Source organism: Aphelocoma coerulescens, chromosome 4 (genome assembly GCF_041296385.1).
Source record: "Aphelocoma coerulescens isolate FSJ_1873_10779 chromosome 4, UR_Acoe_1.0, whole genome shotgun sequence".
Lineage (NCBI taxonomy): Eukaryota > Metazoa > Chordata > Aves > Passeriformes > Corvidae > Aphelocoma > Aphelocoma coerulescens.
Genome location: NC_091017.1, coordinates 542,028 through 569,469, shown reverse-complemented (window position 1 = coordinate 569,469; position 27,442 = coordinate 542,028). Strand labels below are relative to the sequence as shown.

The 27,442-nt window shown below is 45.9% G+C and overlaps 1 protein-coding gene and 1 long non-coding RNA gene across 2 annotated transcripts in view; one reads left to right on the top strand and one right to left on the bottom strand.

Moving 5' to 3' along the window:
* The window catches only part of ANTXR2 (ANTXR cell adhesion molecule 2), a 79,733-nt gene that overhangs the window by 41,325 nt on the left and 10,966 nt on the right, over positions 1-27,442 (bottom strand). The window contains exons 7-10 of the mRNA XM_069012314.1: positions 26,622-26,702; positions 12,868-12,928; positions 11,808-11,903; positions 9,032-9,101 (exon numbers count right to left, since the gene is read on the bottom strand). Coding sequence (XP_068868415.1) covers positions 9,032-9,101; positions 11,808-11,903; positions 12,868-12,928; positions 26,622-26,702 — 308 coding nt within the window. The remainder of the gene's footprint in view (positions 1-9,031; positions 9,102-11,807; positions 11,904-12,867; positions 12,929-26,621; positions 26,703-27,442) is intronic.
* LOC138109240 (uncharacterized) lies at positions 198-27,423 on the top strand. Its single transcript, XR_011150373.1, has 6 exons — positions 198-1,632; positions 11,336-11,417; positions 16,016-18,839; positions 21,807-21,973; positions 26,282-26,493; positions 27,049-27,423. It is a non-coding gene; the product is annotated as an uncharacterized lncRNA (long non-coding RNA).

Sequence of the window (27,442 nt, the reverse complement as noted above, 5' to 3'; positions counted from 1 at the left end):
CCCCAGCTTCTGGGTATGGTTGCACTTCCCAGACCTACAGCCCCGGCTGCAAAAGGACAGGGACAGTTGGGACAGTTCTCCTGGAGCAGGGTTCCAGCCCTGCCTGTCATGTTTGCTGCAGTCCCACTTACGCCAAAGGCCAGCTGTGCCGGGGGAGCACTGGGACCATTCACTCAGTGGGAACTGTGCTGGGGACAGGACATAACCTGCAGTTAGGAGATGTGATCAGAGGTGTTTTCCTCCCAGCAGCCACACAGACATAAGAAGGAGCACCGAATATTTTCCTGAGGATAGCGAGACCTGCTCATCGTGGAATTCATTATGGTGTTTGGGGATTCTGGTAAAGAATTAGTACAAACTCTTCCCCTGCCCTTCTTGGTGCAGCTTAGCACTGATATAAATTTAGATGATGGTTCTTTAGGATCCCCTCTTGTTACCTCAGAACCCTCTAGCTTTTCCAGCCACATGTCCAATACACTGTCTGTCTAGGCTTGACTTTCCATGGAACGGGACACAAGTGCACAGAGACACAACTTTCACTGCTGGGAACTGCTAGGGAATATGAGAGAAATGGCAGCCAGCAAGGAACTAGCTTTGATGTTGTGGAATCATGGGAACCTGCAGTAACAGGGTATGAAATGTCATTATTCTGTTAAATTAGACTATTAATTCAGCTCAGGATCCTATGGCCACTGCATAATGCGCAGCACTTAGTTCTGCTCACGCAGTCCTCGCTAATGCTCTGGGAACACTGTGTGCCCTCCAAGGGACGTGAAGGACTGCGCCAGAAATTACTACTGATCTTAACACCACATCCATATGGCTGAGGGGCCAGTTAGCCTATACAATTCATTGAGGATGTTTCCATCTGTGAATAGTTCCCATTATACCCTAATTGTGTCAGACTAAATGTATTTCTAAAATATTTGCAGAAGTTAATATTTATAACAGACATTAGGCCTAATCCAGCCCTACTTGTGGCTTCTCCATAGCTGAGTTGATTTCTCTGGCTGTTTTGAAGAGGGGAGGTTGTCCCATGCAAGCACCAGAGACTGGGAACCATACTGTCTTTTATTTTTGTTGGAACAAAATGTTGTATAGGGAAATAAAAGTCAATGCCTACAATAAACACTTCATCTCAGTGAGTTTGCAACGGAAAGAATTGGTGCAGGTGGGAGTAGTTCTGACCCACTTCGGCTCCCTGCCCAGGGCTGCAGGGCAAGCCCAGCTGTTTGCAATGAGGGGTAAGGCCAATATCCAGCCAGGTCTGGACTGGCCATGGGCACACAGCAGTGATGGGAGGTATTGCCTTCACCTGAGCACAGGGGTTCCACAACAGTGGAAACAACAGTGAACAGGTGAAAACAGCCTGAAAGGAGCTGGCATCCTACCAGCTGCTTAGCAGCAGGAAGTCAAAAGGGAGAAGCACGAGTGACTTCCTTTTTTTGCTGGTGCTGGGAATGGCTGCATCTCCCACGTCAGAGAGGTGCTGCGCTGCTGGCCAGCAAGGCTGGAAGAAGTCTGAGCAGCTGAGAGCCCAGAGTTCATCCTGGGGGCTGGGACCTCCTGCAGCAGCAGCCTGCCTGCTCTCCTGCATTCCGTGCTTCTTAAAGGACAGCTGGCTTCAAGGAGGTGACTGGGCTACTTGTGCTTTTGCCTTTTCACAGTAGTGACCAGTGTTATGTGGTATGGGAAATATTTTAGTGAACGTGCTGCCTCTTAACTTGCAAATCCTATTGAATTCTCCTTTTAATTGGTCCCCTTGTCTCTGAACAATGTTTTTTTCCAACTGATAAGTAGTCACTGTGTAGGTTTCAGACTGAGGATGAGGCTTGGAAAATTGGTCCTTAAACCCACACTTGAATGCTGACACCAGCTGCCGAGCTCTTGAGTAGCTCAGCACTCAGCAGCAGCACTGCCCCTTAAGTTAGCGAGTAATTCAGCTCTGTGACCAAATGACACCCCTGCCTGCATTGCCACAAAGGCTGTGCTAAGATTACTTAGTGAACAGCACCACAGAAAGAGTTCAGTGTCACTTCTTAGTTAGAAAGAGAACAGAAATGCTCAACACAGCCACAGCATATTAATCCTTTCTTGAATGACCCTGAAAGACATGTGAGACTGATCTGCAGCTTGCAGATACCCTGCCTTTGCTGGCAACAGCTTTTCTAAACTTTTACCTTCCTTAGCAGAGGAAGAGAAAGTGACAAACCAAAAAAAAACCAGTAGTAAAGGTAGCCATAGCAAGCAACAGTAACTCTCGCCTCTCTCTGGTTTTAAGCCACTCACTTGCACGTTATCAGACAACTCACGTTCCACACACCTTTCTTAGCACTCACTCAGGCAGGCAAAGGGATGTGCTGCGCAATTTCATGACCAAGACCAAGTTCTCAGCCTGTCTGACTAAATAGGTGATACCGTGTGTGTGCACTGGAAATCACCGGGGCTTTGTGTATCGGAGTATTTGTGGGGGAAACACCTGGGGTGGTTGTCAAGGGCATCTTTTAAATGTGAGTTTGGACTTACTTTGTGGTAACACAGACTGTCTAAGGCTATTCCCTTTGTCGGTTTGTCCGTCTGGTGGAACACGGTGAGACAAAGGTGAGGTGTAACTTGGAGGTGTGACTGAGGTACCAGGTAACCTGGTGTTGCAGAGGGATGTCGGGTGAGCCCTAGTGAGTTCCACAGTTAGATGTGTGTGTGGGCAGTGGGACTGCTGGATGAACCCAGATGTGAGAGGTGTGGCTGGGCTGTTCTGCCAACACTGAGCCAGTAAGATATGACAATGGCTGCTGGGTCAGGTGTAATTATGAGCTTGTTGCCTGCTTGCTTTTGAGGCTTGCACTGTTAGAGGGAAGTACAACTGTGCCATGTCAACATGAGGCACTGACACTTGGTGTGGGAATGTTAGTGTGTCAGCCCAAGCATCCGAGTGCCTCCTCTGAGAGCATTAATGGTGACGGATCGGCTCTCATGCTATTCAGATATTTATTTTGTATTTGCTTGAAGAATCAGGCCAATGTTTTTGAAAGCACATTTAACTATACCATATGCCTACTTAAATCATCCCTATCAAACAAGTTGTGGGTTGCTGCTCTGGTTCATTCTGTTCTGTTTTCCCTCCCTTCCCAATGTGTTTATGTGTATTTATCCAATTTGCTCTGTTCCTCGTGCCAAATGGCAGGTCTGAGATCTCAGCCAGGCAGGGGCAGCTGTGCTATTGTTGGTGTCTGACAAAACAGAGGTCATGGGCTGGGCCTGCAACTCTAGCTCTAATGACAGCATGTGTCGGACATTCTGGGGCAGGCACAGAGTAATCAGGGTTCATGGGCCCTCAGAAGTAGCAATAAACCTTAACTTGCCCCTTGGCAACTAAGAACTCAAGTCTTACTTTTAAGAAGTAATTCCTGTGCGAAATAGCAAAATATTCTGCTGTTTGTTTTCTTTATTGCTGTTACTCCTTCCTCTGTCTGGAAAACAACCCCACAAAAAGCCAAAACCTGAAAAACCAGCCTAGTTGGAAGAAAGGGTGTCTCCTGCATGGAACTGATCCTAGCTGTTCTCACTTCTAAGATTGATGAGAGTTATCAGCTGTGCCAGCCTAGGAAGAGACTGCCCGAAGAACGGAGTAGGCTTTTGTCCTCCACGGGAGGAGTCTTCCCTCCCTGGAAGGTTGTTCCAAGGCCAGCCCAGCAGTTCCAGGCAGTGACACAGTAAGGCGTGATCATTTCCAATGCCCTTTGTTCAGCAGGAGATCGATCCACAGGGCTTGGGAATTCTAAACTCTCTGCTCCTTGGGTGGCCTGACACTTTATCCCCTCTCCTGCTACATTTCAGCCCAGAAGTCAGGAGTCTCCAAGCTGAGAAGGGTGTTGAAAAGGGTGTTCCTGGGAGCCACACGCCGGCTCTGAGGCACCAGAGCAGGCTGCAGTGGCTGGGCAGCTGAAGAGAGGAGGCACACATGCCTGGAGCCACTCGGGGAGTGTGCAGCTGCACAAGGCTGCCTGGCTCCGGCTGTGGCACTGCCATGCTGCTCAGCATGGAAAAGGGAGCGCTGGGGAAACAGCACATCTGTCACCCACACACAGCCACAACCTCCGCTCAGGGCAGCACCAGATGTGTTTATTCGAAGCATGTACTAACTAGCTACTTAATGGCTTAGAATTATTAGCCACAAGTTAATTAGGCAAACATATTCACCGTCAGTCACCTTACAAAGCATTGCTTCTTCAACACTGCTTTTACTTCCTGAGTGCCTTTATCAAGCCCAGAAAAAAGGAGGAGAAAACTAAAAATTCCAAAAAGGAGCTGCAGCAAGAAATAAATGTGTGGAAGGTGTTCATGGTGTCTTAATGAATGCTAGACTGCCCAGGTAATGCCTTAGCTGAGTGCCTCTCCATGCTGCTAGCACAGTGACACGGGGGATGAGGCAGTGAGACTTAAGGGCCTGCAGCTGATGGGGAAGAAAAGGGAAGTAACAGTGGAAAAAATTACTCCTTGGTATAGTTAAGTCAAATTTGCGAAGGCTTGCTTCCCTGCTGCTGCATGTACTGGGTATGTGCCTGGGGATGGAAGTGCTTGCTTGGCATCCTGCCTGCACGATGAATTTGGGACCACCACTGTCCCAAGGAAACACCTCTGGTCCCCCAAGACATGAGACTCAAAAGCGGTTTGTCAGTTCCTGGCTCCCAGGTCACAGGCAGCAGTGAATGGAGTAAAGGCAGAAGATGCTCTACCTTTGGGCAGCGGGGACAGTCAGGATCCCTGGTTAGGAGCCAGCCATGACAACCCTTCTGTACAACACCTTCCAGCTGCTCTCCAAAGGGACCAGTGAGGTAATGTGAAGGATGGAGCCCACAATCCGTTCATGTTCTCTGTGCTTGTTTGCTTTCTTGTGTCCATGCTCTTCCCCTTAAATCTGGTGCTGGTATTAATAAAAATGACACTTAGAAAATGGAAAGCAAGATTAAAGGTACCCCTGCTCCACTGTCATGGAAACATCTTGCACCTAGAAATCCTAGAGCACCTAGAGCTGCATGTGAGGCATGGGATGGGTAACAGATTACCTCCTGCATTGCTGTGTACTTTGTGCCAAGTGAGTTGCCACAAACTTCGTCAGCTCCTTGGAAACTGCAGGTAACCAAGAATTTGGCAATGCAGGAGTAGTCATTTTCCTTCCTACCACCCAGAAAATAATTTCTATTGAATCTTTGCTCTTTAAGTGCCACCAGCTGTTTGGGTTGGACAGGATGTAGGAAGGGATAAATGGAAGCTGAAGACAGCAGCATTTGAATAGCGGGCAAATAAGGTCATTAACAGCATCAGTGTGGACTGTCCCACCTTGGCATGCAAGCTGGTCATCAAATCAAGGAACCTGTGAGAGACGTTCCACTTATACTCAGGTTTAGGCTGGGATTTGTCTTTTTTGGCTCTGTTATTCCTTAAGCTTCCAAGCCCAAAGAGAAGGACACTGCATACTTCTGTCCTAGCAAAACCTGAGTTCAAGTGCAGGATGCACAAAGATGGAAGCTGGCCAGCACTGCAGCTGCATGAAAAAATAGACTTCTGTAGTTCCCTTAACTATTTTAAGAACAATGACAATTCCTCAGTCTGTTGGTTCAGTTTAAATAATCCACTGCCTAGCTTGCATCCATCCTTTCTTGCCTGGCTTAGAGGAGAGTCTGCATAAGATTAGACTGAGTGTTTGCAGTAGGCACCATCAAATCCAAAATGTTACTGCGATATTCCAGTGAGAAATGAGAGTTCAAACAGAGATGAGTAGTAGTCACATAACTATTCACTAGAAGCATTTCAGTAAAACAGTGTTTTGTTGTGCTAGTTTAAACTGTAGTTCTTGTCATCCACTCACCTAATAAAAGCAAATTTGTAAGTGTTCAGGCAGTGCAAGAAATGCAGATTTTCCTGCTGGCCTTTGCATGCAAGGCAGAGGGGGTTTCACCAATGGCTCACCAGAGCAGAAGGCAGCTGTGGGTAAAGCCAAGCCTACAGACAGATTGTTCTGAATGCAAACTCACAGAACTTAGGGCAGAAGTGAGAGAATGAAAGTGAAGCTAGCAAGGAATGTAGACTTTTAACATATCCCCATTTTTCCTGTACTAGTGTTCAAAGAGACAAGGGCTTTGATTGCTTTCCAATGCACAAGGACTACAGAAACACGTACAGTAATGGAGAGGTCCCAGCCACCTCTGGTTTGGTTTGATTCTCTCGAGCTGTGGTAGGACAACAAATCCAAGTCTCAGCTAAAATGGAGAACTGATTTTATCAAATACTGAGACCTTTAAAGAGTGACTTTTAAATGGGCAATGCAGTAGAATCGGAGTCCTTTTTACTAACCAGCTTGATTGTGTTACACCTGCCATCACAGTGTGTAAGTGATCTCTCCAAGCAATTCCACCTGGGTTGGCCTCCTCACCTTCCTGCAAGGTGTATGTGTACTTTCCCTTTTTGCTTTATTTCAAATTTGTAATGTGTTTTATAAGGCATGGGTTGCTTGTGTGAAAATCATGAATAATTGTCAGCTGTTAGCTGATCAGGAGCCTTGTAAGTGAGCTGGGTTTGTAAGCAGACTATGGAATTTTGCACTTTGGAAGTGGCATGACAAGAAGGGATTTTAAATGGCACAGGCAAGCACAGTCATGTTGTCACCCATCCTAAGGATGATACATCCATCTGCTACAGGGTACTGTGGAAAAGCAGGCTTTGAAAAGAATGCTTGGTTAAATCTACAGCTGGCACTTGGGAAGCTCCAGACTCAAAGCAGCCAACAGCTGGGAAGCAAGCAGAAATACATCATGGCCTAAGTCCAGAAGAGCAGGGGCTCACCAACCCCAACATCCTGGCTACTTTGGCCCTTTACCTATTCCGCACAGCTTAGTATTGCTCTGCATGGGAAAACTGCTAATTCATCAGGCAACAAGAAGTGTCTCCAATTATGAAAAAATACAATGAAACCTGTTACATGAGTCTTGACTGCACTCAGAAACCAAGCTGCAGGTTTAAAAGTCACAAAGCAAGCTAACTTGGGCTGTTTGTGTTCTCTTAATTCCACCCAAAAGAGCACTAGAAAAGAACAGAGCGGTTGTTGCTGCATTAGTGACTAATATTAGCTCCACTACATGAGGAATTACTGGGAGATATCCAGCACTAGTCTAGGCTGTGCCAATGGGAAGTCAAGAGTTCAAGTATGTACATATCTTTCATAGCTGTCAGTCTTCTGCACAGTAAACTGCTCAGCTCTGGGCCAAAGCTCCAACTCCTTCAATAGCAGGTTAGGGAACTGTGTTTCACGCAATAACTGCGGAAAATATATTTTTCTGTGAATCTGTGAAACTCCAAGTGTATTGTGCTGAGGTGCATTATCCACACTGCAGTTCCAGGGTGGCAGCTGTCTGGTTCAGTAACACTCCACAGTGTAAGGAAAAATGCAGCATGTGCAACTAACTTCCACACCTTTAACCTATACAGACATGTCATACATTCCACATGCATTTGACAGGACAGGCTGTTTACGTACTCTGGGACAAACTGTGCGTGGAAAAGCATTTACAGCATCAGCTTTCGGGGAGCTTCATCCCGGGACCTAATTTGCTACTGTTCTTCTGTTGTACGGTAACTGCATGGAAATAGCTGGCCTGAGGCAGCGAGGTTTTAACCTGACTGATTGACATTGTTCTGATGACAAAAGCAGTTCCCTTACAACTGTGGTGGTGCTGACTGGTTTTACCTAAGCCAGGAGCTGCAGAGCTGCTGTGCTGAATGCTGGCACACCCCCAGCAGTTCCCAGCTGAGCACTGCTGCTGTGCTGTGGGATGCACAGGCCGCTCAGCAGGCACAGGGGTCTGACACCCTGCTGTACCAGGGACAAGATGCAGGTGTCACACAGCTGTGTGAAAAGCAACATCAGGAAATGCATCGGTATTGAATCCCTTACCCCCTTCCTCTGCTCTGTGCTTGCTCTCCCTGCCAGCCATGACCCAGCTCTGGAAGCAGCCCCTCTGCCCTGAGCCACCCCACTGGGGTCAAGCACTGAACATTTTTCCTCTACAGCTTTCCAACTTCCCTCCCCCAGCCTTCCGTTTAATGCACAGACCAGATGTGTGTTCAGAGCTTTGCTATCCATCTGACAGCACAAGTGAGGCGGCTGATTGTTGCTCAAGTCAAAAATGTAACTACAGACAAGTGATCTATACAACCCGCTTAGTTCTTCAGCTGCTGGAACTGCCACAGATAAATGCCAATGCAGAACTGCTGTGCTTCCTACTGGATTAGCATTAGCCTCATCCCTAGTTAAGTCTCTGGGAAGAGCTACTTGCCAAACAGGGAGAAAGCCAACAGCCAAAGCCTTGGCCCTCCCACAGGACCCAGATGTGATGTGCAGTTTTCTGACTTCAGATTAGCTTAGGGTCTTCAGAAATCTGCACAGTGAAGTCCAAGTCATCGTAAGGCCCTGAGGCGCGTTTGAGTTGGAGAGGAGGAGGGAAGGATTAGTTCTCCAAGGGCCAGAACTAATGTGCAGCCCTGGCCAGTGACACTGAGAATAAGGCCAGAGCTGCAGTTTAGCCCCAGTGCTGCAGCTGTTAACTCAGTGCCTTGTTGGATCAGGACATGTGGAGCAGGGGTACAGGTCCTGACACCTAATTTTAATAATAGCTTGTGAGTGTCAGTGGTAATGTCATGTCTTTAACAGTGGGCCTGAAGATGATCCAGATGAAAGCATATTATGCCCTGTTAAAACAGCTAATCTGCATAAAACTTATGACAAGCCAGATCTTTTCAGTATTTCATAAACTGGCTGAATATTCATTTTTAAGGCACTGTCCGAATAGGTTTGGTCACAGATGACTACTTAAAGCCCATTCCAAAGCTGGCATATACACAAGGAAAATAACACAAGAATGGGGAAAAAATGCAACACCAAACCACCCCCTGTAAAAGCAACAAAATACTAACATTAGCTATAATGGTGCCAAATTCCAGCAAAACATGGCCTGGTATTTGGTTCAGTACTTACTGGCCACTTTTGTACAGGATCGGTGCAGGGCAGAGCAAAAAATCAGATTCTACTGTTTTAGGCTTTTCATCTGAAAAAAAAAAAAAAATCACATGATCTTACTATGCTGTGCAGCTTAGATGAGGGGCTGCTATGTGAACATGCTGTGAGGTCCCTCGGTTCCCATGTTCCTTACTGGTCCGTCCTGGCTGGAACTGGCAGCAAGGCAGGCCCAAGGTAAGGAACACGGAGCCCCAGAGCTGGCTGTAAACGCCAGGTGAGCCCACATTACAGCACTTATTTGAACTACTCAAGTCAGCTCATGCTCTTCCAGAGAGAACGTTTCCAACAAGCAACACTGTCTTTGCAGAGAGTGAGAACACTGTTAGTAATTTCCTGGTAGTTGGAAGATGAAGGTTTGTTTCCAACTGGCTCCATCCCTGTGCATTGCATTACAGGGCTGTTTTATTAGCTGTGACCCAAGTGTCTTTTTCTCCAGTGTTTCTTCTGGTTTTGAGTCTCTGTGATTTGCAAACCTCTTATATGTTACATCTTACAAAGCACCTACCTGTAGAGCACATGAAGCACTTATTTGTAGAGCCGTGTGTCCAGTACAGAATTTCTGTTCTGCAGATGTGAGGAGGAGAGGACAGAGATTTTTTGCCTCATGTGTTCAGTAAGCTGGGGAAAATTCTGCTCCTGTGTGCAGAACCATCCACCCAAACTTCCCCACAGCAGGACTGATGATTTCTGTGCAAGGACTATTTCCTGACTGTGGGGTGAGAGCAGATAAGTGATCTGCCAGATCAATGTGGAGATGACTCTGTCCTGCATTTCAGGAACAGGCAGAGAGACAAGTGATTCAGGGGCAGCTGAAGGAGGAGCTGTTGGCATAAATGAGCTTTTTGTATGTGCTATAATCTGCACTGACTGCTTGGCCTAGATTTGGGGCTAGTTGTGAGGTGGGGAAGAGGGATTAGCACATTGCCATATGTTTTTGTCTTAATGGTATGTTTCATAGATTATTTTTCTATCCCACAGCTCCATTTGGCAGGTTTCCTTTCTAGCATTTGGTAATGGTTCTTTATAAATGCAGAATGAGAAAGATGCCAAACGCATCCTTTAAAAGCAGGGGAACTGACACAGTAAGGGTGTGCTCAGAGGCTGGTCCCAAAGAGAGCCCAGGCTCTCACAGAGGGGAACTCCAACACGAGCAGATCCTCACCCAAGCGCCTTCTGTTTGTGCCCTTACATACTGAGGGTTCTGCAGAGGGACTGCCAGTCTTCTGTAGAGGAGACTGCAATGACACAGGGATGATTGTCCTTCTCTTGGGACCATCTCCTTCCTCCTGCTACTGCTCCAAGCGCCTTGCCTATCTTCCTGTTCAACCTGGCTCCGCTGGCCCACTTTAGGGTTCCTCTGAAGCAGGCAATTAGAACCCAGAACAGAGCTGTTCTAAAGAATTTCCTTGGGTACTGGGGGAAGGACCACTTGAAATTTCCCTGTTTTCTTCCTGTACTACTCCCCAGCCGCTCGCTGTTGTCCATTGCTGAAGATGGACAGGGGGGATGTAGAAGGCCCTGGCAAGACCCCATAGAGCAGATTGTGTTTTTATAATCAATACATCACTGTGGCATTCCCCTCCCCTCATGTGCTTCAGCACACCCCTTTCTGAAGCCAAGAAAAAACAAGCAACCCAGAGCTGTAGTTGGCAATTCTCACATCAGATGGTAGCAAGTGTTTGTGGGCAATGGGAAGCAGAGGTGACAATTGTAATGGAAACTGAAGGGAAATTTATACAAGCAGAATTGACTTACACAGGCTGCCTGCATCCAGAACTACTGGGTTATCCTCTTATTCTGGCAAATTAGTGTACGTATTTAACAGGCAGGAGAGACTGGCAGCCAGTTCCAGTATATACAATATCCAGGGGTAAGGAAGAAACTGCACTGGAAACACAAGTTCGATTGTGTAGGAATTTAAGACAGGCTAATACAGAAATCAGACAGCAGGCAGGGAAAAAAAATCAGTTGTAGTTTTCACATTTTTGGTTGTTTTCCAGTCTGGCTGGCTTCTAAGGGATTCTGCTCAGAGCTAGAAGTTGGATGCACTTATCCTAGCCATCCACTTGTGTGTCTGGATAGAAAAAGCAAACTCAGATAAAAGCTACAGGGAAGTGCCTGTACAAGGTGTCATGGACACCATCTGAAATGGAATTGCTTTGGGCTACGGCTGCAGTAAGCCCTGATGCTGGGGACACGGAGCTCATGGACCAGACAAAATACACCACTGTTCTGACCTGGCCTTTTTCTATGCTGTTGCAGGAGGAGGACTGACGTGCCCCTGAAACCCACAGCACACCTGGCACACCACTCAGAACAGGCAGAGACCTTGCAAGAAAACAAGGTAAGTGCCTCTGGGAATTGCAATGAAGAGGTCTCGGCCAGGATGATTATGCAGTAAGGGGCCTCAGTCAGTACACTGCAGCCACAGATTTGTTCATGAGCAAACATCTGCTTGCCCAAACATCAGGAGCCAAACAGTTCTCACCATGCTAATGCCCACAGCCAGGGGGCTGCCAACACCACTCACAGCTAACAGCAGCTGGTAGCAAAATCAAACCACTGAGTAGAGTGTGAAACAACTCTCCTCCCCTTACTAATCCTCAGAGCTCTCCTGTTCTCCTCCTTTTCGATATTTTTCTCTTTCAATTTTCATTAGCTGAGGTAACGAGAAGCAAAATGCATCACTGCTTCAGGACTACAAAGGCCAACCATCTCAAACATCCACACTTACGGATTGTAGTTCCATTCACTTGATAGGTACAAGTCACGCTGTCGGTTCTCCCACCAAGGGTTAAGCCGCTTCCTCTGAGAACAACCTGAAACTCCTCTGGAGGGAAAAGCAAACACACAAAATCACCAAACTTCAGTGCACTGCAGTAAGTTACACCAGGGCAATTTCATTTAGTCGGCAGTAAACAAAGCACAACATAGTAATGCTTCCAGCTTAGTGAGATCTCCTTTTTTCCTGAACCCTTGTACTGAATTCTCCTTAGAAATGGGGAAAGTCAAGATTTGTTCCCAAATCTTTATTGAGACAGCCCCATGAAACTGGAAGTGGATTCAGACTATCACCAGGATCCGGGGCTCAGCTGCACAGTAAGACACAGTTTCTCAGTGAATGAGAAATGAGAAATCTGGGACTCAGAACAAGAAGACTCCTCAAACCCAGATCAGGCTCACTTGAAGTGCCAGATGAAGAAAACATTTCTCCTTAGTACTATTTCTCTGCAAGTTGCCTAAGGGCCACGCTATCTGTGAGCTGTGCAGAGGAGGAGTGAGAACAGTTTTTTTACCAGGGCCAGTGACTTCACCCAGAGCATCCATGTTTTCGCAAAAATATCTAAGTAACGTTTTGCAACTACCTTATTTTGATTGGTCTCCAACAATATGTGGATTGTGAAGCTCAGAAAGAAGACAAGCCCTTAAAATTGTGTGCAACTCTTCTGCTTCATTAATATATTGCTCTTGCTGCCCAAAAACACAGTCACATGCTTTATTGCTTACACTCCACAGATGTTGGGGCAGATGTGGGACAAGTGGAGAGTGAACTTAGGGGAGAGGGGTGTGGAAGGTGCAGGTAAATGCTCTCCAACTTCCACATGCATTACCCAAGCTATGGAAGCAAGCCCTGGTGGTCAGCTCCTCTGAGGAGAACAAGAAGTCAACAAAGAAATCCAATGTTTCTTCAACTTCTTGAGGACTTAAGTTAGAGATGCTTTATTCTAGAGGCATGCAGTTTTCCTTTGGATAAAACAGGGAAACCAGAGTCCATTAAAATTATAAAATCTTACCTCCTACGCAGACACTGGATGGCTCCAAATATAAAATCTCAGTGCATGATTGTTTCAAAACCTATTGCAAAGGAGGAAATAGTCACAAACAGGTTTCATAGTGTTATTTCCATGAGCAATCTCACTTTAAAACAAATGCTTGTCCCTAGAACGCACATACAGCTACAGGTTTGGTTTGCTAAGTCTGACTTTGTAGAACGCTGCCTGGAGCATGTGCAGCTCCTGCACATCTGCAGAGTCACGTCTAGGAGTTCCTAAGGCTTGGATTAGTTTGTTAAACCCCGGAGAGCCTTCAAAATATAATGATGTCCAGATCCCTAGCCTAATTTTCCATGAACCCTAATCTTAATATTTAAGCCAAAAATTAATCACAAACCTAATCCAGTCAAAAGCAATCTTCCAACAATCAAGCCTGGTCAAGTCAAGTGCATGTTATTGCGAGCGCTGGCACCTTGCCCTATGTAAAGCATAGGGAACATGTGGTGTTCCCGACTGCGCTGCCTGCCGTTGGATGGGGATCTCACTTTAGCTCTCCCTGTTGTAAGTGGTATTTTTAGCAGGCATTTGTAAACATTCCATGGCATCGGTTCAGGTCCCTGTAATCACCTGCACAGTGCGGAGTCCTGTTACTGTCCCGTCCCTATCTCCATTTGCGAGGTCTGTGCCTGCTGCTGAGCTGCCCTGACTTCCTGGGAATGTTTCTCTGTCTTAGTCTTAACTCCTGCCTTCCTCTCAGTAGGACTCTTTACACTCTGTCTACGATGCTTCCCAGTGGTCTGTGTTGCTACGCATCCGGGCTCAGCAGAAACAATCATGTAATCACTGTTCTGACAAAAAGCACACAAAGCTCCAAGAAAGAGAGCATCCTGCCTCACTGAACACTGCCCATATTGCCTCTCTCCCCACAAACTGTTGTGCACAGTTTAATTTTTTAGTGCTTTCAAACCCATGTTAAATATTAAGTCGTATTTAAGAAAAATGGAGACCTTGCAGGCGCATGCATTTGGACGAGACACAGCAACAGAGATCTTAGGAAAGAATGTAGCCTGGAGTTCAGTGCAAGCCAAGCAGTTTGTATTAGCTGAGAATCTCGCTTCCAAAAAAGGGCTTTAGTCTTTTCATTCTTACTGCAGTGTGGAGAGAAGCTTCCCGTGGCCTGCTTGGGGGCTGGGGAATATTTTGTCTAGCATTTTATTCTTTTGCTGTAAAAGCATGTTCTGTTTTTTTCATTGACGAGTCAGATGAACAGCCCAAGTGAAGCTGAGACTAAAGGCGAGCTTTATGTGAAGCACAGACCCAGTAGGTGGCACAGAATTCAGTAATTTTGGTTTTAGAGGGAGAACCTTCCAACCCCTGTCCTGGCCCCATTTGCCCAGTGTCTGAGGAGGGGTCAATGGTATGAACTGGAGGTCGGGGAGAGGGGAAGACAGTGTGGGACAGGATCTGACTTCCCTTGCAAAGCAATAGTTCTCTAATTGCATTACATCCCAGTGTAAATTTTCTAACACTGTGCTTCCAAATGCAATACAAATCAGGAAAAAACCTACCTAGATATATTTAACCACCTTTGGATTTCAGAATAAACTGGGAGGGGCAGACAAAACAACCCCACCTGAGCAGAAATAGGGTGTAGATAAAATGATCATAAATCATGAACAAAAGCAAATTTCAATACAGGGTTCAGGATACACTGATTTCCTGCACGGAATCCATTTGCATACATGCTCTTGACTAAAGCAGGAAAATACCAGGTATTAATACTGCTCCTAGAATTAACTGCTTCAACAATAATTTTTCATAATTTTTATTACTGCCTTCCTCTGCTTAGTTTAAGCAAACTGTACTGTTTAGAGACCCTGACTCTTTGCAAGGGTGGTGGCCTAATTCTACCATTTTCCCCCAAACAAAGCTCATATTGGGGTGAAAAAAAACCTCTGAAACTACTAAAATTTGGGTTTGTAAGTTAATCAGGTTCTTTTCCATCCTTCAAAAACCCTCTTGAGAGCCCATGCTTGAAAAAAAAAAAAGTGATAATGGTAGAGAAATCTGCCTCGTCCCCAAAAGCCCCTCCCTTCAAAATCAAGTTACCTTAAAAAGCAGAAATCAAACCTTGTAAAGGACTAACTGGATTCAGGTGGAACCAATCAGAAGTACATAGATACAGTTCTTTGCTTAGCCTCTGCTTATGCTCTGGGTTCTCCTCAACACTTCCTCTAAGCAATACTCAAACACTGTTCAGAACTGAGTTTTCCTACAGTTAAATACAAAACCTCACATTCTCTGCACGGTCCCAGCCCATGAGCTGTCCTGAGCACCAGCTGTGTGTATGGTTTGGCTCACAAGGATTCTGCCACAATGGAAAGCTGAGAATATTTTCAATACAGCAATTACTGCATGCATTTTCATGTGGGGGGGGGAAAAGGTACTTGCACATCTTACAAGAAGGTACAGAAACTTGACGCCTTCCTTTATTCCCACTCACTCTTTCCTCTCTGTTTTAATCTTTTTTTCCCTTTCCATGCAAGCTCTTCCAGCCAGCCAGCACAGTGCACCCCAGCACTCCAATACAAAGTTTATTTCCCCTGGCGGGAATTGATGTGAAGACATCTTACCCATTTTCCCTATGATCCACCTGCATTTATTTAACATGCCTTCATGTCCCTGTCCTTTAGAATTTAAAACTAACTTTAAGCAATCCTGATGTGGAAACCTGGGCTGCAAAGTCAGCAAGACCAAAACAAACTCCACAAAAACGATGCTCCCTCTTTGCCAGTTCAGGATAATCCAAGACACTGCAAATTCATTATTTAGAAACCTCCTGCCCACAAGAAAAGTTGAAATAATAAGTCTATAAGGCCATCCTTGGATAGGATAGTTAAGCACTCTGCTGACATAAAATAAATAAGACAAATTGCCTTAGTTTAACAGCATGCAAGGAGAGATTCAAAGAATTGATGTCATCCACTTCATCTTCAGAGGTCCACACCAAATACAGGACTCTGTGCCCAGGCTCACAAAACCTTTTCTCTCATTCCCTGCTCCCTCCACATCCTCCCAGTGCTGGCTGGTCCAGAGAGAACCAATTCCCCACAAACCCAAGCACAAAATAGAGCAGAAACCTGTCAGCCTTTGTCCTGCTTTCTTGCAGCTTCAGAAGTGGAGAACTGTGGTAAGACTAGAGGGTGTTCTTTGCCTTCTGAGGTGACCTGTGCAGTGCAGGACTAGTTCCAGCTGGAACCAGAGCCTATCGAGGTAAAGTGACCACAGCTGTGAGCTCATTAACAAAGGCGTGGCTGCTGGGACAAGAGAAGGCAGTGGAGTTCTGTTCTTCAAGGTAGTCAGTCTCTTGGAGTGTAAGAAAATGAGACATGGAATCCAGACCCCAAACACCCTTTTGTTCAACAACAACACAACAGACTGCTGAGGAAACGATTCTGTAGCTTCTCCATGTGCAGGACTTGTTACATTGCTGCTTCACTGCAGCAGCAGCAACCAAGCGTCTTAGATTTTAAACACTGCTGGTTTTTAGGGCCAGTTCTTAGAGCAGCCAGCACAGGAACCAGTGGCACGAATGCAGCTCGTGCTCTGTGCTGGCTCTGCTGCCTGGCACTGTTCTGCAGGGACGCCTGGATGCAGGGCAGCCTCCCAGCCCTTCAGTGAAATCCCTTCTTATGCCTTTTAAGTGAGTGGACACTGTGCAGTTTCTATAGCATCTCTCAGTAAAGCAAGTTAATCATTTCAGAACACTTCCGAGAGCAGAAGTTACCAGAATAGAGGCATCCAAGATACCCAGGGGGACTTGCAAGCCAACTCACCCTTGATGCAAACTCGCTGGCACGTGTTGGGTCCTGCCTGCCCAAACAAGCTTTTCTTTGCTGAAAAGGTCATTTGTCAATCAGCTGCTGGGCTGCCCAGCTCCTCTGGGAACACCGTGGCCATGCATGCGGGGCTGTGGACCTGTCTCCAGGCTATTTCAGTGGCTTACACGTAAGCACACCATGTAAATCTTAAAACAGCTGTAGGAAGTTCATTTATCAGGTCCACTTATCCATTACCAAAAGCTTTACCAGCTTTTCCATGCGGCCCCACTTTTCACCTAGTGCATTTTTCCCAGACCGACCTGACAGTTAATGAGTGCTTAAAATCCAAATCCATCCTCATAGCTTTCTATGTGCTTCCCACTAGAAGGTTCCTGAAGCCTCACACAAACTCCAGTGCACTATTTCTAAAGCAGTGCCTTCCTATTTTTGTCATTACTAACACGTTTCCTCCTGTTACAGCTGTTTCATAAACACTGCCTGTTTCTGACCCGCAGGTGTCTGAATTGACCTCACACTCGGGTTCTGTCAGCTCCGAGCTGCCACACCCAAATTCTGACATCAGCACTGAAAGGGCAGATGTCCCTGCAGCACGCTGCACAAAGGCAGCCAACTAACAGGCTGACATCAAGCTCCCCACTGCTCATGGTCTTAGCAAACTCCACCTCTGTTAATAAATTTAGTCTTGTCAGAGATCTTTCCCCTGCTTTATGCAATGTTTCCTCTTGTGGAAAATGTGCTTTGCGGATCTTCCAGGACCTCTTTAACCTGTCACAGACTGGGCCTGGCTCTGCCTGGACTCTTTTTTTCACCCCTGCTTCTGCCTCTTACAAGTTCTCATTGTCTAACAGCAAAGCAGGATGGCGCCTGCAGCTTTTTGAGTATTTAGCCTGCCATACCCTCAGCACATGCTGTGGAACCGAGCTGTACCAGGCGGCACAGTGTTACACAAACAACAACTTTCCCTTCCAGAACTCTAATGAAGGTTGTGTTCTGTGAAATTGTGAGAACAATGCACTAGTAATAAGCCATGAGCAGCCCAACCATACAGAGACAATTAACAAAATACGCTGTCAATTTATCTTGCCACCTCACTCGGTTTTGCTTAGCCCCGTATGCAGTTCAAAACTTTTTGGCAGCAGGCAGCACCATAAATCATAACTTGCATGGCATCTGTTCTTGCCCAGCACTGTACACTGTGCACAGGGTTTGGGTAGGTCATCATCACAGCTGGATTCTTCCCTGAACCACTGTAATGATTTCAAGTATTGAAAATGCTCAATGGCTGTGTAAAGTGTTCGCTTCCTGGGACAGAGGTCAGGATAACCAGGAACTGCTGGAGGGAGACAGCCGCTGACACGTTTTGGTCAGACTTGGCATGCTAATGAATCTGAACAACTAAGGATTTCTAGGGCCACCAGTGGCCTTCCCTCCCTGTGGATCCATTCAAACTTGCACCTCTGTTTACGTCAGTGCTCACCGGAAGCTGACCCCAGATCAGGCTGCTGTGATTTTTGGGGAAAGGCAGCATGAGCCTCTGAACAAAAGCGTATGTACTGTAATAGAACAAATGCATCTGACCTACTATTTCCAGAACCTCTTTTTAAAGAAAAGAAAATGTTCACCTTTAAAAGCTCATCTTTGTTCTACTGCCATATGCAAAACCCACTGACAGTGCAACAGGATCGCTTCCACACTTTGTGTGCCCACAGATTATATTCCTGCAGTTTCATCTCCTGGTCGGCACACGAAGCCTGTGCCTGGAGTGCAGTCCATGGACACACTGCCAGCCAAACTGCGCCCAGTGAGTGTGCACAAGTCAGAGATGGCGGCACAGCCCTGAGAGCCCCCTTGCACGGCAGCCTCAGAGCTGCAGGCAGTAGCTTTTCTGTGTAGACTCCTTTTCTTTCCTCTCTCCCTCCCAAATGTGGGGTCTGTAATTTTCTCTAGGAATGCTACAAACGGAACAGCTGGTGAGCAAAACTGTAACCTCAAGGAAAACAGAGCTAGAAACTAAACACTGTTGATGGTGTGACATACCATGAGGATGTGCTTTCCTCTTGTACTGTGCCAAACTCCTCCCTCAGGGAACCACAAAACCAGCCTCGTCAAGAGCTGCATCTCTCATCAGGATATGTGTTTCAAGACACAGTGGTAAGTAAGCATGCTCATGTACTTGTCGCTGCAATACACGGATATTCAGTGTGATAAATTTACAGCAAGCGGGGAGCAGGAATAGAAGGTGAGGTCTGAGAAGGCCCTGATAACACAAAGAGTGTTTAAATCTACCTTGAGCATTCCATGCTTCGCGTGCAGGCAAAGCCTTGATGACTGCCAGCTATGGGCCTTTTTCTTGATGAGGCATTGCCTGCACCTTTGGGCTTCTGGTTTAGCTGCTCAGAATGCCACTGGCTGTGGGGGGCAGCTATTTAAATGGTAGGCAACACCAGGGCTCCTGTGTACACAGGTGGAGCAGGGCGTGCAAGTGGGGTCCAGGAGCTCAGATCAGAGCTGTGGAAAGCTGTCCCAGCCTACAGAGCGCTGCTCTTGAGCGAAGCCATTCTCTGCTGAGTTAATCCCTTCTGGAGCCCCATCCCAGCTTGGAGTTGTGGAGCTCCTTGGAGGAATGGATGATGAAGGCAGCGTTGTGCTGGTGCTGGGTTAGCTGTGTCCAGCTGAGCTCACCCAAGCGCTTGGTTGAGTTCCTAAAACTATTCTGCTTTATTCCTCCCAACTGGCTGAATCAGGACTGGGCTTACCCCATGTTTCCATATGGGTTTGTTTTTCTATGAGTCACTTAGAAATACTACTGGCAGCTTGCTTCCTTTTTTTCTTTTTAACTCAAAACTTTTTTTTTTTCCCACTATTGCTAAGACAGTAAAAAGGAAACAGAGTAAAGCAGGAGGTGTTTACTTGGTTTGCTGGACTCACTGGTTTTGTTCTAGAGAATGAAATGCTGACTGTGCATCGAGAAGGATTTTTTGTGCTGAATTCAGTGACTCTTATGGCGTGTAAAGTGAACATGTGTGAAATCAGGGTGATGAAGAATTTAAGGTGTATGTAGGCTGGCATTGTTACAGGTTTCTCATTGACGAGCTGTTACTTTTTTTATCTAAATAGGACTTGTGCACCCTAATAGTGTGGCAGAATTAGGCTTTAACAAAAAAAAACGTGGAGTAGGTTACAAGAGGAAACAAACTTAAATTGAGCTCTTGATTTCTGTGATTGCACTCGAGTAACCTTAATCAGACTTTTTGAGTGAGAAGCACCTTCACAGCCCACCTTGGGCTCTGGACATGCCAACCTGTCCATACAGGAATTAATGTTTGAACTCCCTGAAATTAACTGTTTCCAAAGCGAAGCCTTTCGTTCTTTCTAGTGTTGGTTTCACATCACACGCCTCTGCTGTGTTCAAGCAAGCTCTGTCATTTATTTCCCCAGTGCCAATCTGTGCGGAAAGCCATGAGGCGGCAGGACCACCTCACACTAGACGGAAGACAATCAATTCAGGGTGACTTGGAATGAAGCACATGCTTTTCAAGGAAACACTGTTTTGGTGCTTCTCTCCCACGAAGTCAGAGCAGGAACCGCAGCAGTTAATATCTAATGGGTCCTACCTTTCTCTGCTGCCAAACATCTGTGCTTGTGACTACACCTTGCTGCCAAGCCCAGCCTGCTCCCTGATGCTGCTCGGCAGTGCCGTGGACAAAGCGGGAGGGGAAGGGGAAGGCTGCTACCCTGTCCCCTATCTAAGTGAAAAAAATCCCTGAGACATATGGTCTTGCATAAAATCACCACCCGAGAGAAGCCTGGTGCGGCGTTAGGTTAGTGAGAATATTCTAATTACACCAAGGCTGAGCAGCACCTCATTGGCAGCCACTGAGGAAAGCAAATGGAGATGACAAAACTGCGGGTCATGAGATGCGTATTTTAACAGCATCAGAACCTTTACCCCCAAATTACTAAAAACAACCCTAAACCCATTACTTACCAAGTAATGTAACTAGGAATCAAGACAAACTGTTACTTTCCATAACAGGAAAAAAGTTGTTTGGGCTATTTTTTTTCTAATTAGTAAGAAAAATCTGTCTCAAAGAAACTTCTCACTAAGGAAACACTGGATTTCATTTGGACCTGTGACGGCTTCCTTTGGACCAAGTTGTACCTTATTAAGCATCTCTTATGTAAGAGAGCTGCCAGCCATGCAGGGCTGGCTGACAAGTCCCATCCCAATCATAGGGTACAGGCACGCTCACACTAACTGGAGCCGTGTCAGTGCCGGTGCTGGCTTATCAAGCTCACTGTGCTCCAGGAGAACATTATGTGGTTTGTAATATGTCAGAGAATGTCAAATTAAGGGCTGCACGGCAGTGAAGGGTAGAGCAGAAAGCATTCTATTCCAGGCCATTGATTCCTTTTAACAACTACATGCAGTAATTCCCAAAACTATCTCCTCAGTCTCAATCACATGGAAAACATAGCGCAGTGTTAGTTCTGAACCTTGCACCCAGTGCGGCTCGAAGATTAGACCGTCCAAGGGGATTAAAGAAGATGACTGATTTAATCAGAGTAATTCTTTTAATGATAACTTGCTGCATTTCTCCTCCCCCCACCTCCTTAAATGTCTAATAGTTTGCTTCCTGGATTCCCAGTGCATAAACCGAGCATATTTTCTTCCTACAGGAAATGATCCAATTAAGTTGATGTATAATTGATAATGAACCGTTTAAGCTGATTTTGGCCTTGAAAAATCTTAACCACGCACAGTCAGCTGGCTGACCCCCCTTTATCTGCAGAGGAGGGACGGCACTTAGGGAAAGGGAGGGAGCCAGGCTGAGCACACTGCCCAAGGAAGCGTAGGGAGGCAGCCTAGCTCGAGGGTGCTGTGCAGGCTGGACAGAAGTAGGGATTACTTGAAAATCATGTAGTCCCTGATTGCTGCTCAGTACCCAAGCTGCAGCCTGGTCCCTGAGACAGCAGGGTTCGTACAGCAGAGCTTGGTAAGCACTCACATTAGAGACGTGGAACCAGCAGCGTTCTCCAGTGTCTAACCTTCGAGCACTACTGTGGCAGTAGGGAAGTTTCCCACCCTCCATAAACACAAATTCTGTTGCCTTATAGCAGGTACCAGCGGGTGATGCTGTTGGACTCGTGTGAGTTTGGTAATTCACCCTCCCCCAGTGCCAAACCCAGGTCAGCCTGAGGAAGTGCTGCTGACAGCACAGCTGGAGCAGAACGCATCAGATTCATGGAGAGAGGCTGGAGCACATCTTTGGGAAGCCACTGCAGTAAGTTTTATAAACATAAAGGCTAAAATTGTTCCTCATATGAATAGCTCTTGCCTACCTCAACAAAACTGACTCCCCCTTGCTAGGCTTTATTTTGTCCCTGCTTGGGCGCCAACTGGCTGTCCAACACAGTTCGGGGGCTTTCCTCCCTGCTGACTTTGTGTTAGTAAGGCAAACAGGGACAGGTCTGCTCGTCACCAAGTCTTGTCAGCAGCCTATGGGCCCCACTCCCCTCTCTGTGCTGAGCACCAGGGCACAAGAGTGGTGACAGTGAGTGTCACCACGCTCCAGATGAGAGGTGACTCCGTGAGGTACCGGCAGCGGCTGAGCGTGCCGCTGCCATGCACGGTTTGTGCAGCGGCTCCCTGCGGGCCCTGCTGCGCTGGCTGTCACCAAGCCATGTAACTCCAAAGGAGCAATGCATTGCCATGCACAGCGAGTGACACAGGAACCATCCAGCTGACATGGAAACCCCCAGGATATTCCATAGATACTCTTCACTGGTGTCCAAATGGATCGGAATGCCAGAGGGATTTTGCTGACTGCTCTTTGCAACAGGAGCAGACTTCCCTCTATTACCCACAGAGTTTTACTGGAAAGAATTTATACTTATATAGCCGAGAATTTATATTTTTACAGCACTCCCTGCTTATACCCCTTTGGCCAGAGTCTGACACTGGGTGAATCTATGCTTTTTTTAAGGACCTTGTGCACATTTACTGCTTTGTTTAGCCTCACTGGTCCCGGTTGCACTCTTTGGATGGGTCTAAGTAAGTCCATGTCAGCCTGGGAGTTTACATCCTGCAAACCCTGAGGTCTCCTCTCCCCTGGTCACCCCTTCCCCAGGAGGCAGATCCTTAAGTTATCCCAGTTTGCGACTTTTCCTAGACAAATTGACAGCTTTATGCTAGGTGTTAGGCTTTTTCCCCAAGAGGCTCAGCCAGCTTGGAGAGAATTTTGCTTCAATTTACAATGTTCTGGCTGGTGCAACTACTCAGTTCACATGACTTGATCTATTCTTTTTTTTTTTGTCCATTATGTCTAACAATGGGTTTCCCATGTAAAATGAACAAAAAAAACCCTGAGCACCCATAAAAGGAACAAGCAGGAGATTTTAGCAATTATATTTCTAGTCCTTTCCAGGCAGAAATTTTAAGAAATTTTGAAACACTGAAAGATAAAACAACTTTTTGCTGATCCTTTTTTGAACTGACAACTTCCTCTAAAGGTCTGCATGTCTCAGTTCCTGTAGCCTTATCTGATAAGTTTTTGTGGCATTTCCTAAGAACAAAATATATTTTAACTTCCTGTATTAAGCGCTGTCAACTTACTTTAGTATAAAAATGTGTTTGTCTACTTAGAGCTGTCACACACTCTAATAATGTTACTCAAGTGAGTTCCCTTAATGTAACTTTTCAAGGTACCAGCCTTGTCCAATTCTGCCTGCAGAGACAACCAGACAACTTTCACTCATGAATCAGCAGGACCTGTATTTAATTAAGGGTTTCATTTTCTTATCTAGCACTGATCTGCTGCATGGTGACAGAAATTGTGCCCTCCCAAAACCTTCACTCTGTCCTGGCTGGCTCACAAGACTACACTCCGTGTAATAATCAGCCAAACCCCATCAGTAACTGTTCCTGAGAGTGCAGTAACTTGCCTTCAGCATTTTGCTTTTAAGCTCTAGAGTTTTGCTCAGATTTATTCACCCTGACAATGCTGTTTAGTTAGGACTTTGTAAGCTAGGTATGAGCAATGCTGGAGAGCAGGAAACTTCGCAAAGCAGCCCCCTCTTCACGGGTTTGCACAGAGTTTTAGAATTGGTAGTGGATGTTATTCAGCAGAAACACAACGGCATGGAGGTGCTTCAAACCCTTCTCCCTTCTCTGGGCTTTTGTCAGAACTAATGTGAAAACATGGCGCGAGCTCTCTGGCCTGTAACCCAGGGTTACTCTAAATGTTCATCTTGACTGTCTTGAATGTTAATCCCTGGTCATGATTAAACAGACTTTGTGCATCTGTCCAGAGAAAATAAATTAGAGTAGTTGCTTATACTGAAAGCAATTGCAGGAGCAGGTACTTGGACGATTCATCAGGTACTACAGATACTCTGTGCTAAAGCCCATCACTTTTTTTTTATTACCACTAACAAACACAGATTAACTGCTCACCTCTCCTGGAATACAGTACAAGTATAACAAGATAGCAGCCAAACAGTCTCTCATACCTGGAGATATCAATGTAGTAGAGGCTCCTGCATCATTCCTACTCAGCAGTTCTGGGTTGTAGTTTTGCTCAGCGGTTTTAATTGCTGGGTTGCTGCCATTTCTGAAGACAATGTTTTTTCTGAACAGAAATTGTTTAACAACATTCACGGAGGGTTTCACAACTGCGCCTTTGACTCTGTACTTTGAGCAATACTGCTGCACGTTTGCGACATACCGCCTTTTCCTCTGGTTCGAAATCAGCTTTCCCCTTTAGATCAGTGTCTCTGAGTCTCTATTCTCTAGCTAACTTGCAAACTGAAATGAATTTATAATAGTGCCTAAAAAGGAAAACTGTGACTATTTCATGTTCAATTAGAACTACTTATCAGTGCTATAATGAGAGAGAATGCTTATGAGAACAAATTGTCACAATCATTCAAAACCCCTGCAAAGAAAACTGAGTATTAACTACAACATATCATAATATCCTATTAATACCGCCACCACACATGCATTAGGAAAAAAAAACCCACACACACAAAATCCAAACCAGCCAGAAACCCTACTTATGGATACTTCCATCCATGCTCTGTGGTAAAAGCCCAGTGTCCAGGCTGTAAATAAACCCTGAACCAACTCAGGAGCTCAGTCTGCAGAAGCAGACCTTGCATCTAGCTGTAGAACAGTGTACATCAGTTTGCTTCTCCTGTCACTGCTAAGCTGTTACCTTGAAACAATGCATTGCCATTCCGTGTGTCTGGTCCTGTTCTACAGCTATGGTATGGCCAAATTTGGCATTTTTACAGCCGGGTTTTTTGTAAGTGCCAGAAGAAGCTGGGTTGAGGCTTGTGCAAACACCACCTGGCATATCTTATCAGAAAAGCTTCCCTCCCTGCTGACACAGAAGTGAAGGTGCTTTAAAGTTCCGGGGAAGTATAGGAGCAGCAGGCTGGCACTGCCACTATCCAGAGACTGCCCAAAAACACTTTGGCTGAGAATGCAGGTAGTGGGACACCCTACAGCTTATGCTAACCTTCCATGTGTTTGAATGACAGACTCTTCAGGTTGAGCTCCTCAGAAACCTCAAGCAACCGCACTTCTTGTCCTTGTCAAAGGACAAGAAGAGTGGGGAGACCTGATCCCTCAGAAGGTGCCCATTTGCAGGTCAGTGACCCTCGCTGGAGGGGAAACGCCGAATGCAAATGTCTTTACTCCTCTATCCCTGACATACTTATTTGAAAAGCAGTATCCTCGGAAACATGACGTCATCAGCTGGGGTTAAACATTTGGCTCTTATAAAAAAGCCCAGCACTGGCACTTCTAACATTTGCACCAGCAGCATAGCTGAGCTCTCTAAGTCTTTGAAATGGCATAGAATGAGATTTTAAATAGTAAAGGTTTTAGGCAGTACCACATGGGCTGCACTGTCTTCTCAGGAGAATAAATATCAATGCATCAAAAGATTGCTTGCCTGTCTTTAGAAAGTGCAAGGAAGATTCTGAAACTACATTTATCTTAAGTAACAAGAAGGAAAATAAGATGTTGCATTACAGCATTCACAAAAACCACACTGCTCAAGGGAAGTGATAAATTCATGACTGTGTAGCATCCTGTATGTGAGTAGTATCCTTTTGTTGTTTAAAAAAAGAAAAGGAAAGGGAAATGAATGATAGTGGGCTTTCTCTCAGAAGAAGGATTTCATTATTGCTTTTGACTTTACTTCTGCCAGTAAGCCTGTTTGCACTGTGCTGCCTACATGCAGCAGCAGCAGCACTGTTAACCTCGCATAAAAGACACAGCCTTCAGTCTAAAATGAGACAAGTAAATTTTGTGTCCACAACCACAGGTGTCTTAACACACAGCTGAAACAGTGTTAAGCCACTGATCACAACCAAAATGTTTCTCTTCGATCCCTTCCCGCAAATCACAGCAATTGGCTGAATGGCCTCATCTCACCAATGGGAGTTTTTCATGCCATGCTGACAAGTGGAACTGAGCTTTACCACTTACTGGGATAACAAGTGGTTAAAGTCATGGATTTAAAACACTCCTCTCTGTATGTAAAGATTTGACTAATTCCTAAATTGCACTTATTCCCCAGGATTTTAACGAGTTGTTCTCAACTCACCCAGAGTTAACAGTCTCCATTTTTTCCGGACTAAACCCAAAGCAGCCATTCATCAGAGCATCCACCGCACTTCCCACACGAACACCCCTCTCCTCGTGAGGAGTCCTCAAATTCCACACGAGGTCTGAGCATGAATAACTGCAGGAGGCACAAGCAGTGCTGATTTACAGAACTGCATCTCTAAGGTAAGGGGGAGGGAACTTCATCTACTGCAACTCCTGCCTTAGGAACCAGTTCTGCCTAGAAAAGGAAGTGGGACTGGATACTATGCTCTAATCTTGAGGAAATGTAAAACTTATTGCCTGGTACTCACAGAATTGATTATCCCCTTAAGTGCTTGGAATCCTCCAGTGACAGGGAAGACTTGCTCTTTCACGTCAGCAATTCTTTCCAGCTTTGGAGAGAAAATGCATGCAAACACGTGAATCATCTGGCAAACTAAATTCATCACGCTACTTTACACCCTTAAAATTTAAATGGATGTCTAAAAGCAACCCTCATCAACTCTGCAAAGAGAAGGAAACTTTAGAGCTCTCTCACAGCTAAGAGTTTTCTGAACTGGAGGATATACCACAGCTGACTGCAGCTAACAAAATGGTGGCTAATGATTGTGGCAAACATCACACTGAAGAAACCTTTCAGGGCCTGTATCTTGGCAGTGATTTTGTACCTCTGTCCAGAATTACCTTCCCTGTTTGCTCTGCCTTTCACTAAAAACCCTTTCTCTGCATCTTCTGCAGGAAGGAGCCTTTTGTGTACCTCTCCATTAAAGCCACTTTGACCGAACAGGAGTAGCTACAGCCTTCACTGGGACACAGCAACTCTGGAAGAGCTTTTCAATGAAGGCCATGAAGCCCCTGCTCTTTTCCTTATCCCAAGACTGTTGCACGTGCACTGCTGGAATCTTGTGTACAGCTTCTCTGTTCATGTGGTCAGTACCCTGACCTGGTTGCCATTCGAATGAGAGGGGCTTGCCTGCACCCTCTCTGTTGGCAGCTCCCAGTTAACAAGGGGATTTCCAACGGGTCTCCTTGGCAGTGAGCACGACACCGACACATTCTGTTTATGTCTACGTACACATCTGAGCGTGTTTCCTGAGCCAGAGAAGACATTACACTGCCTAGTGTAAGTAAA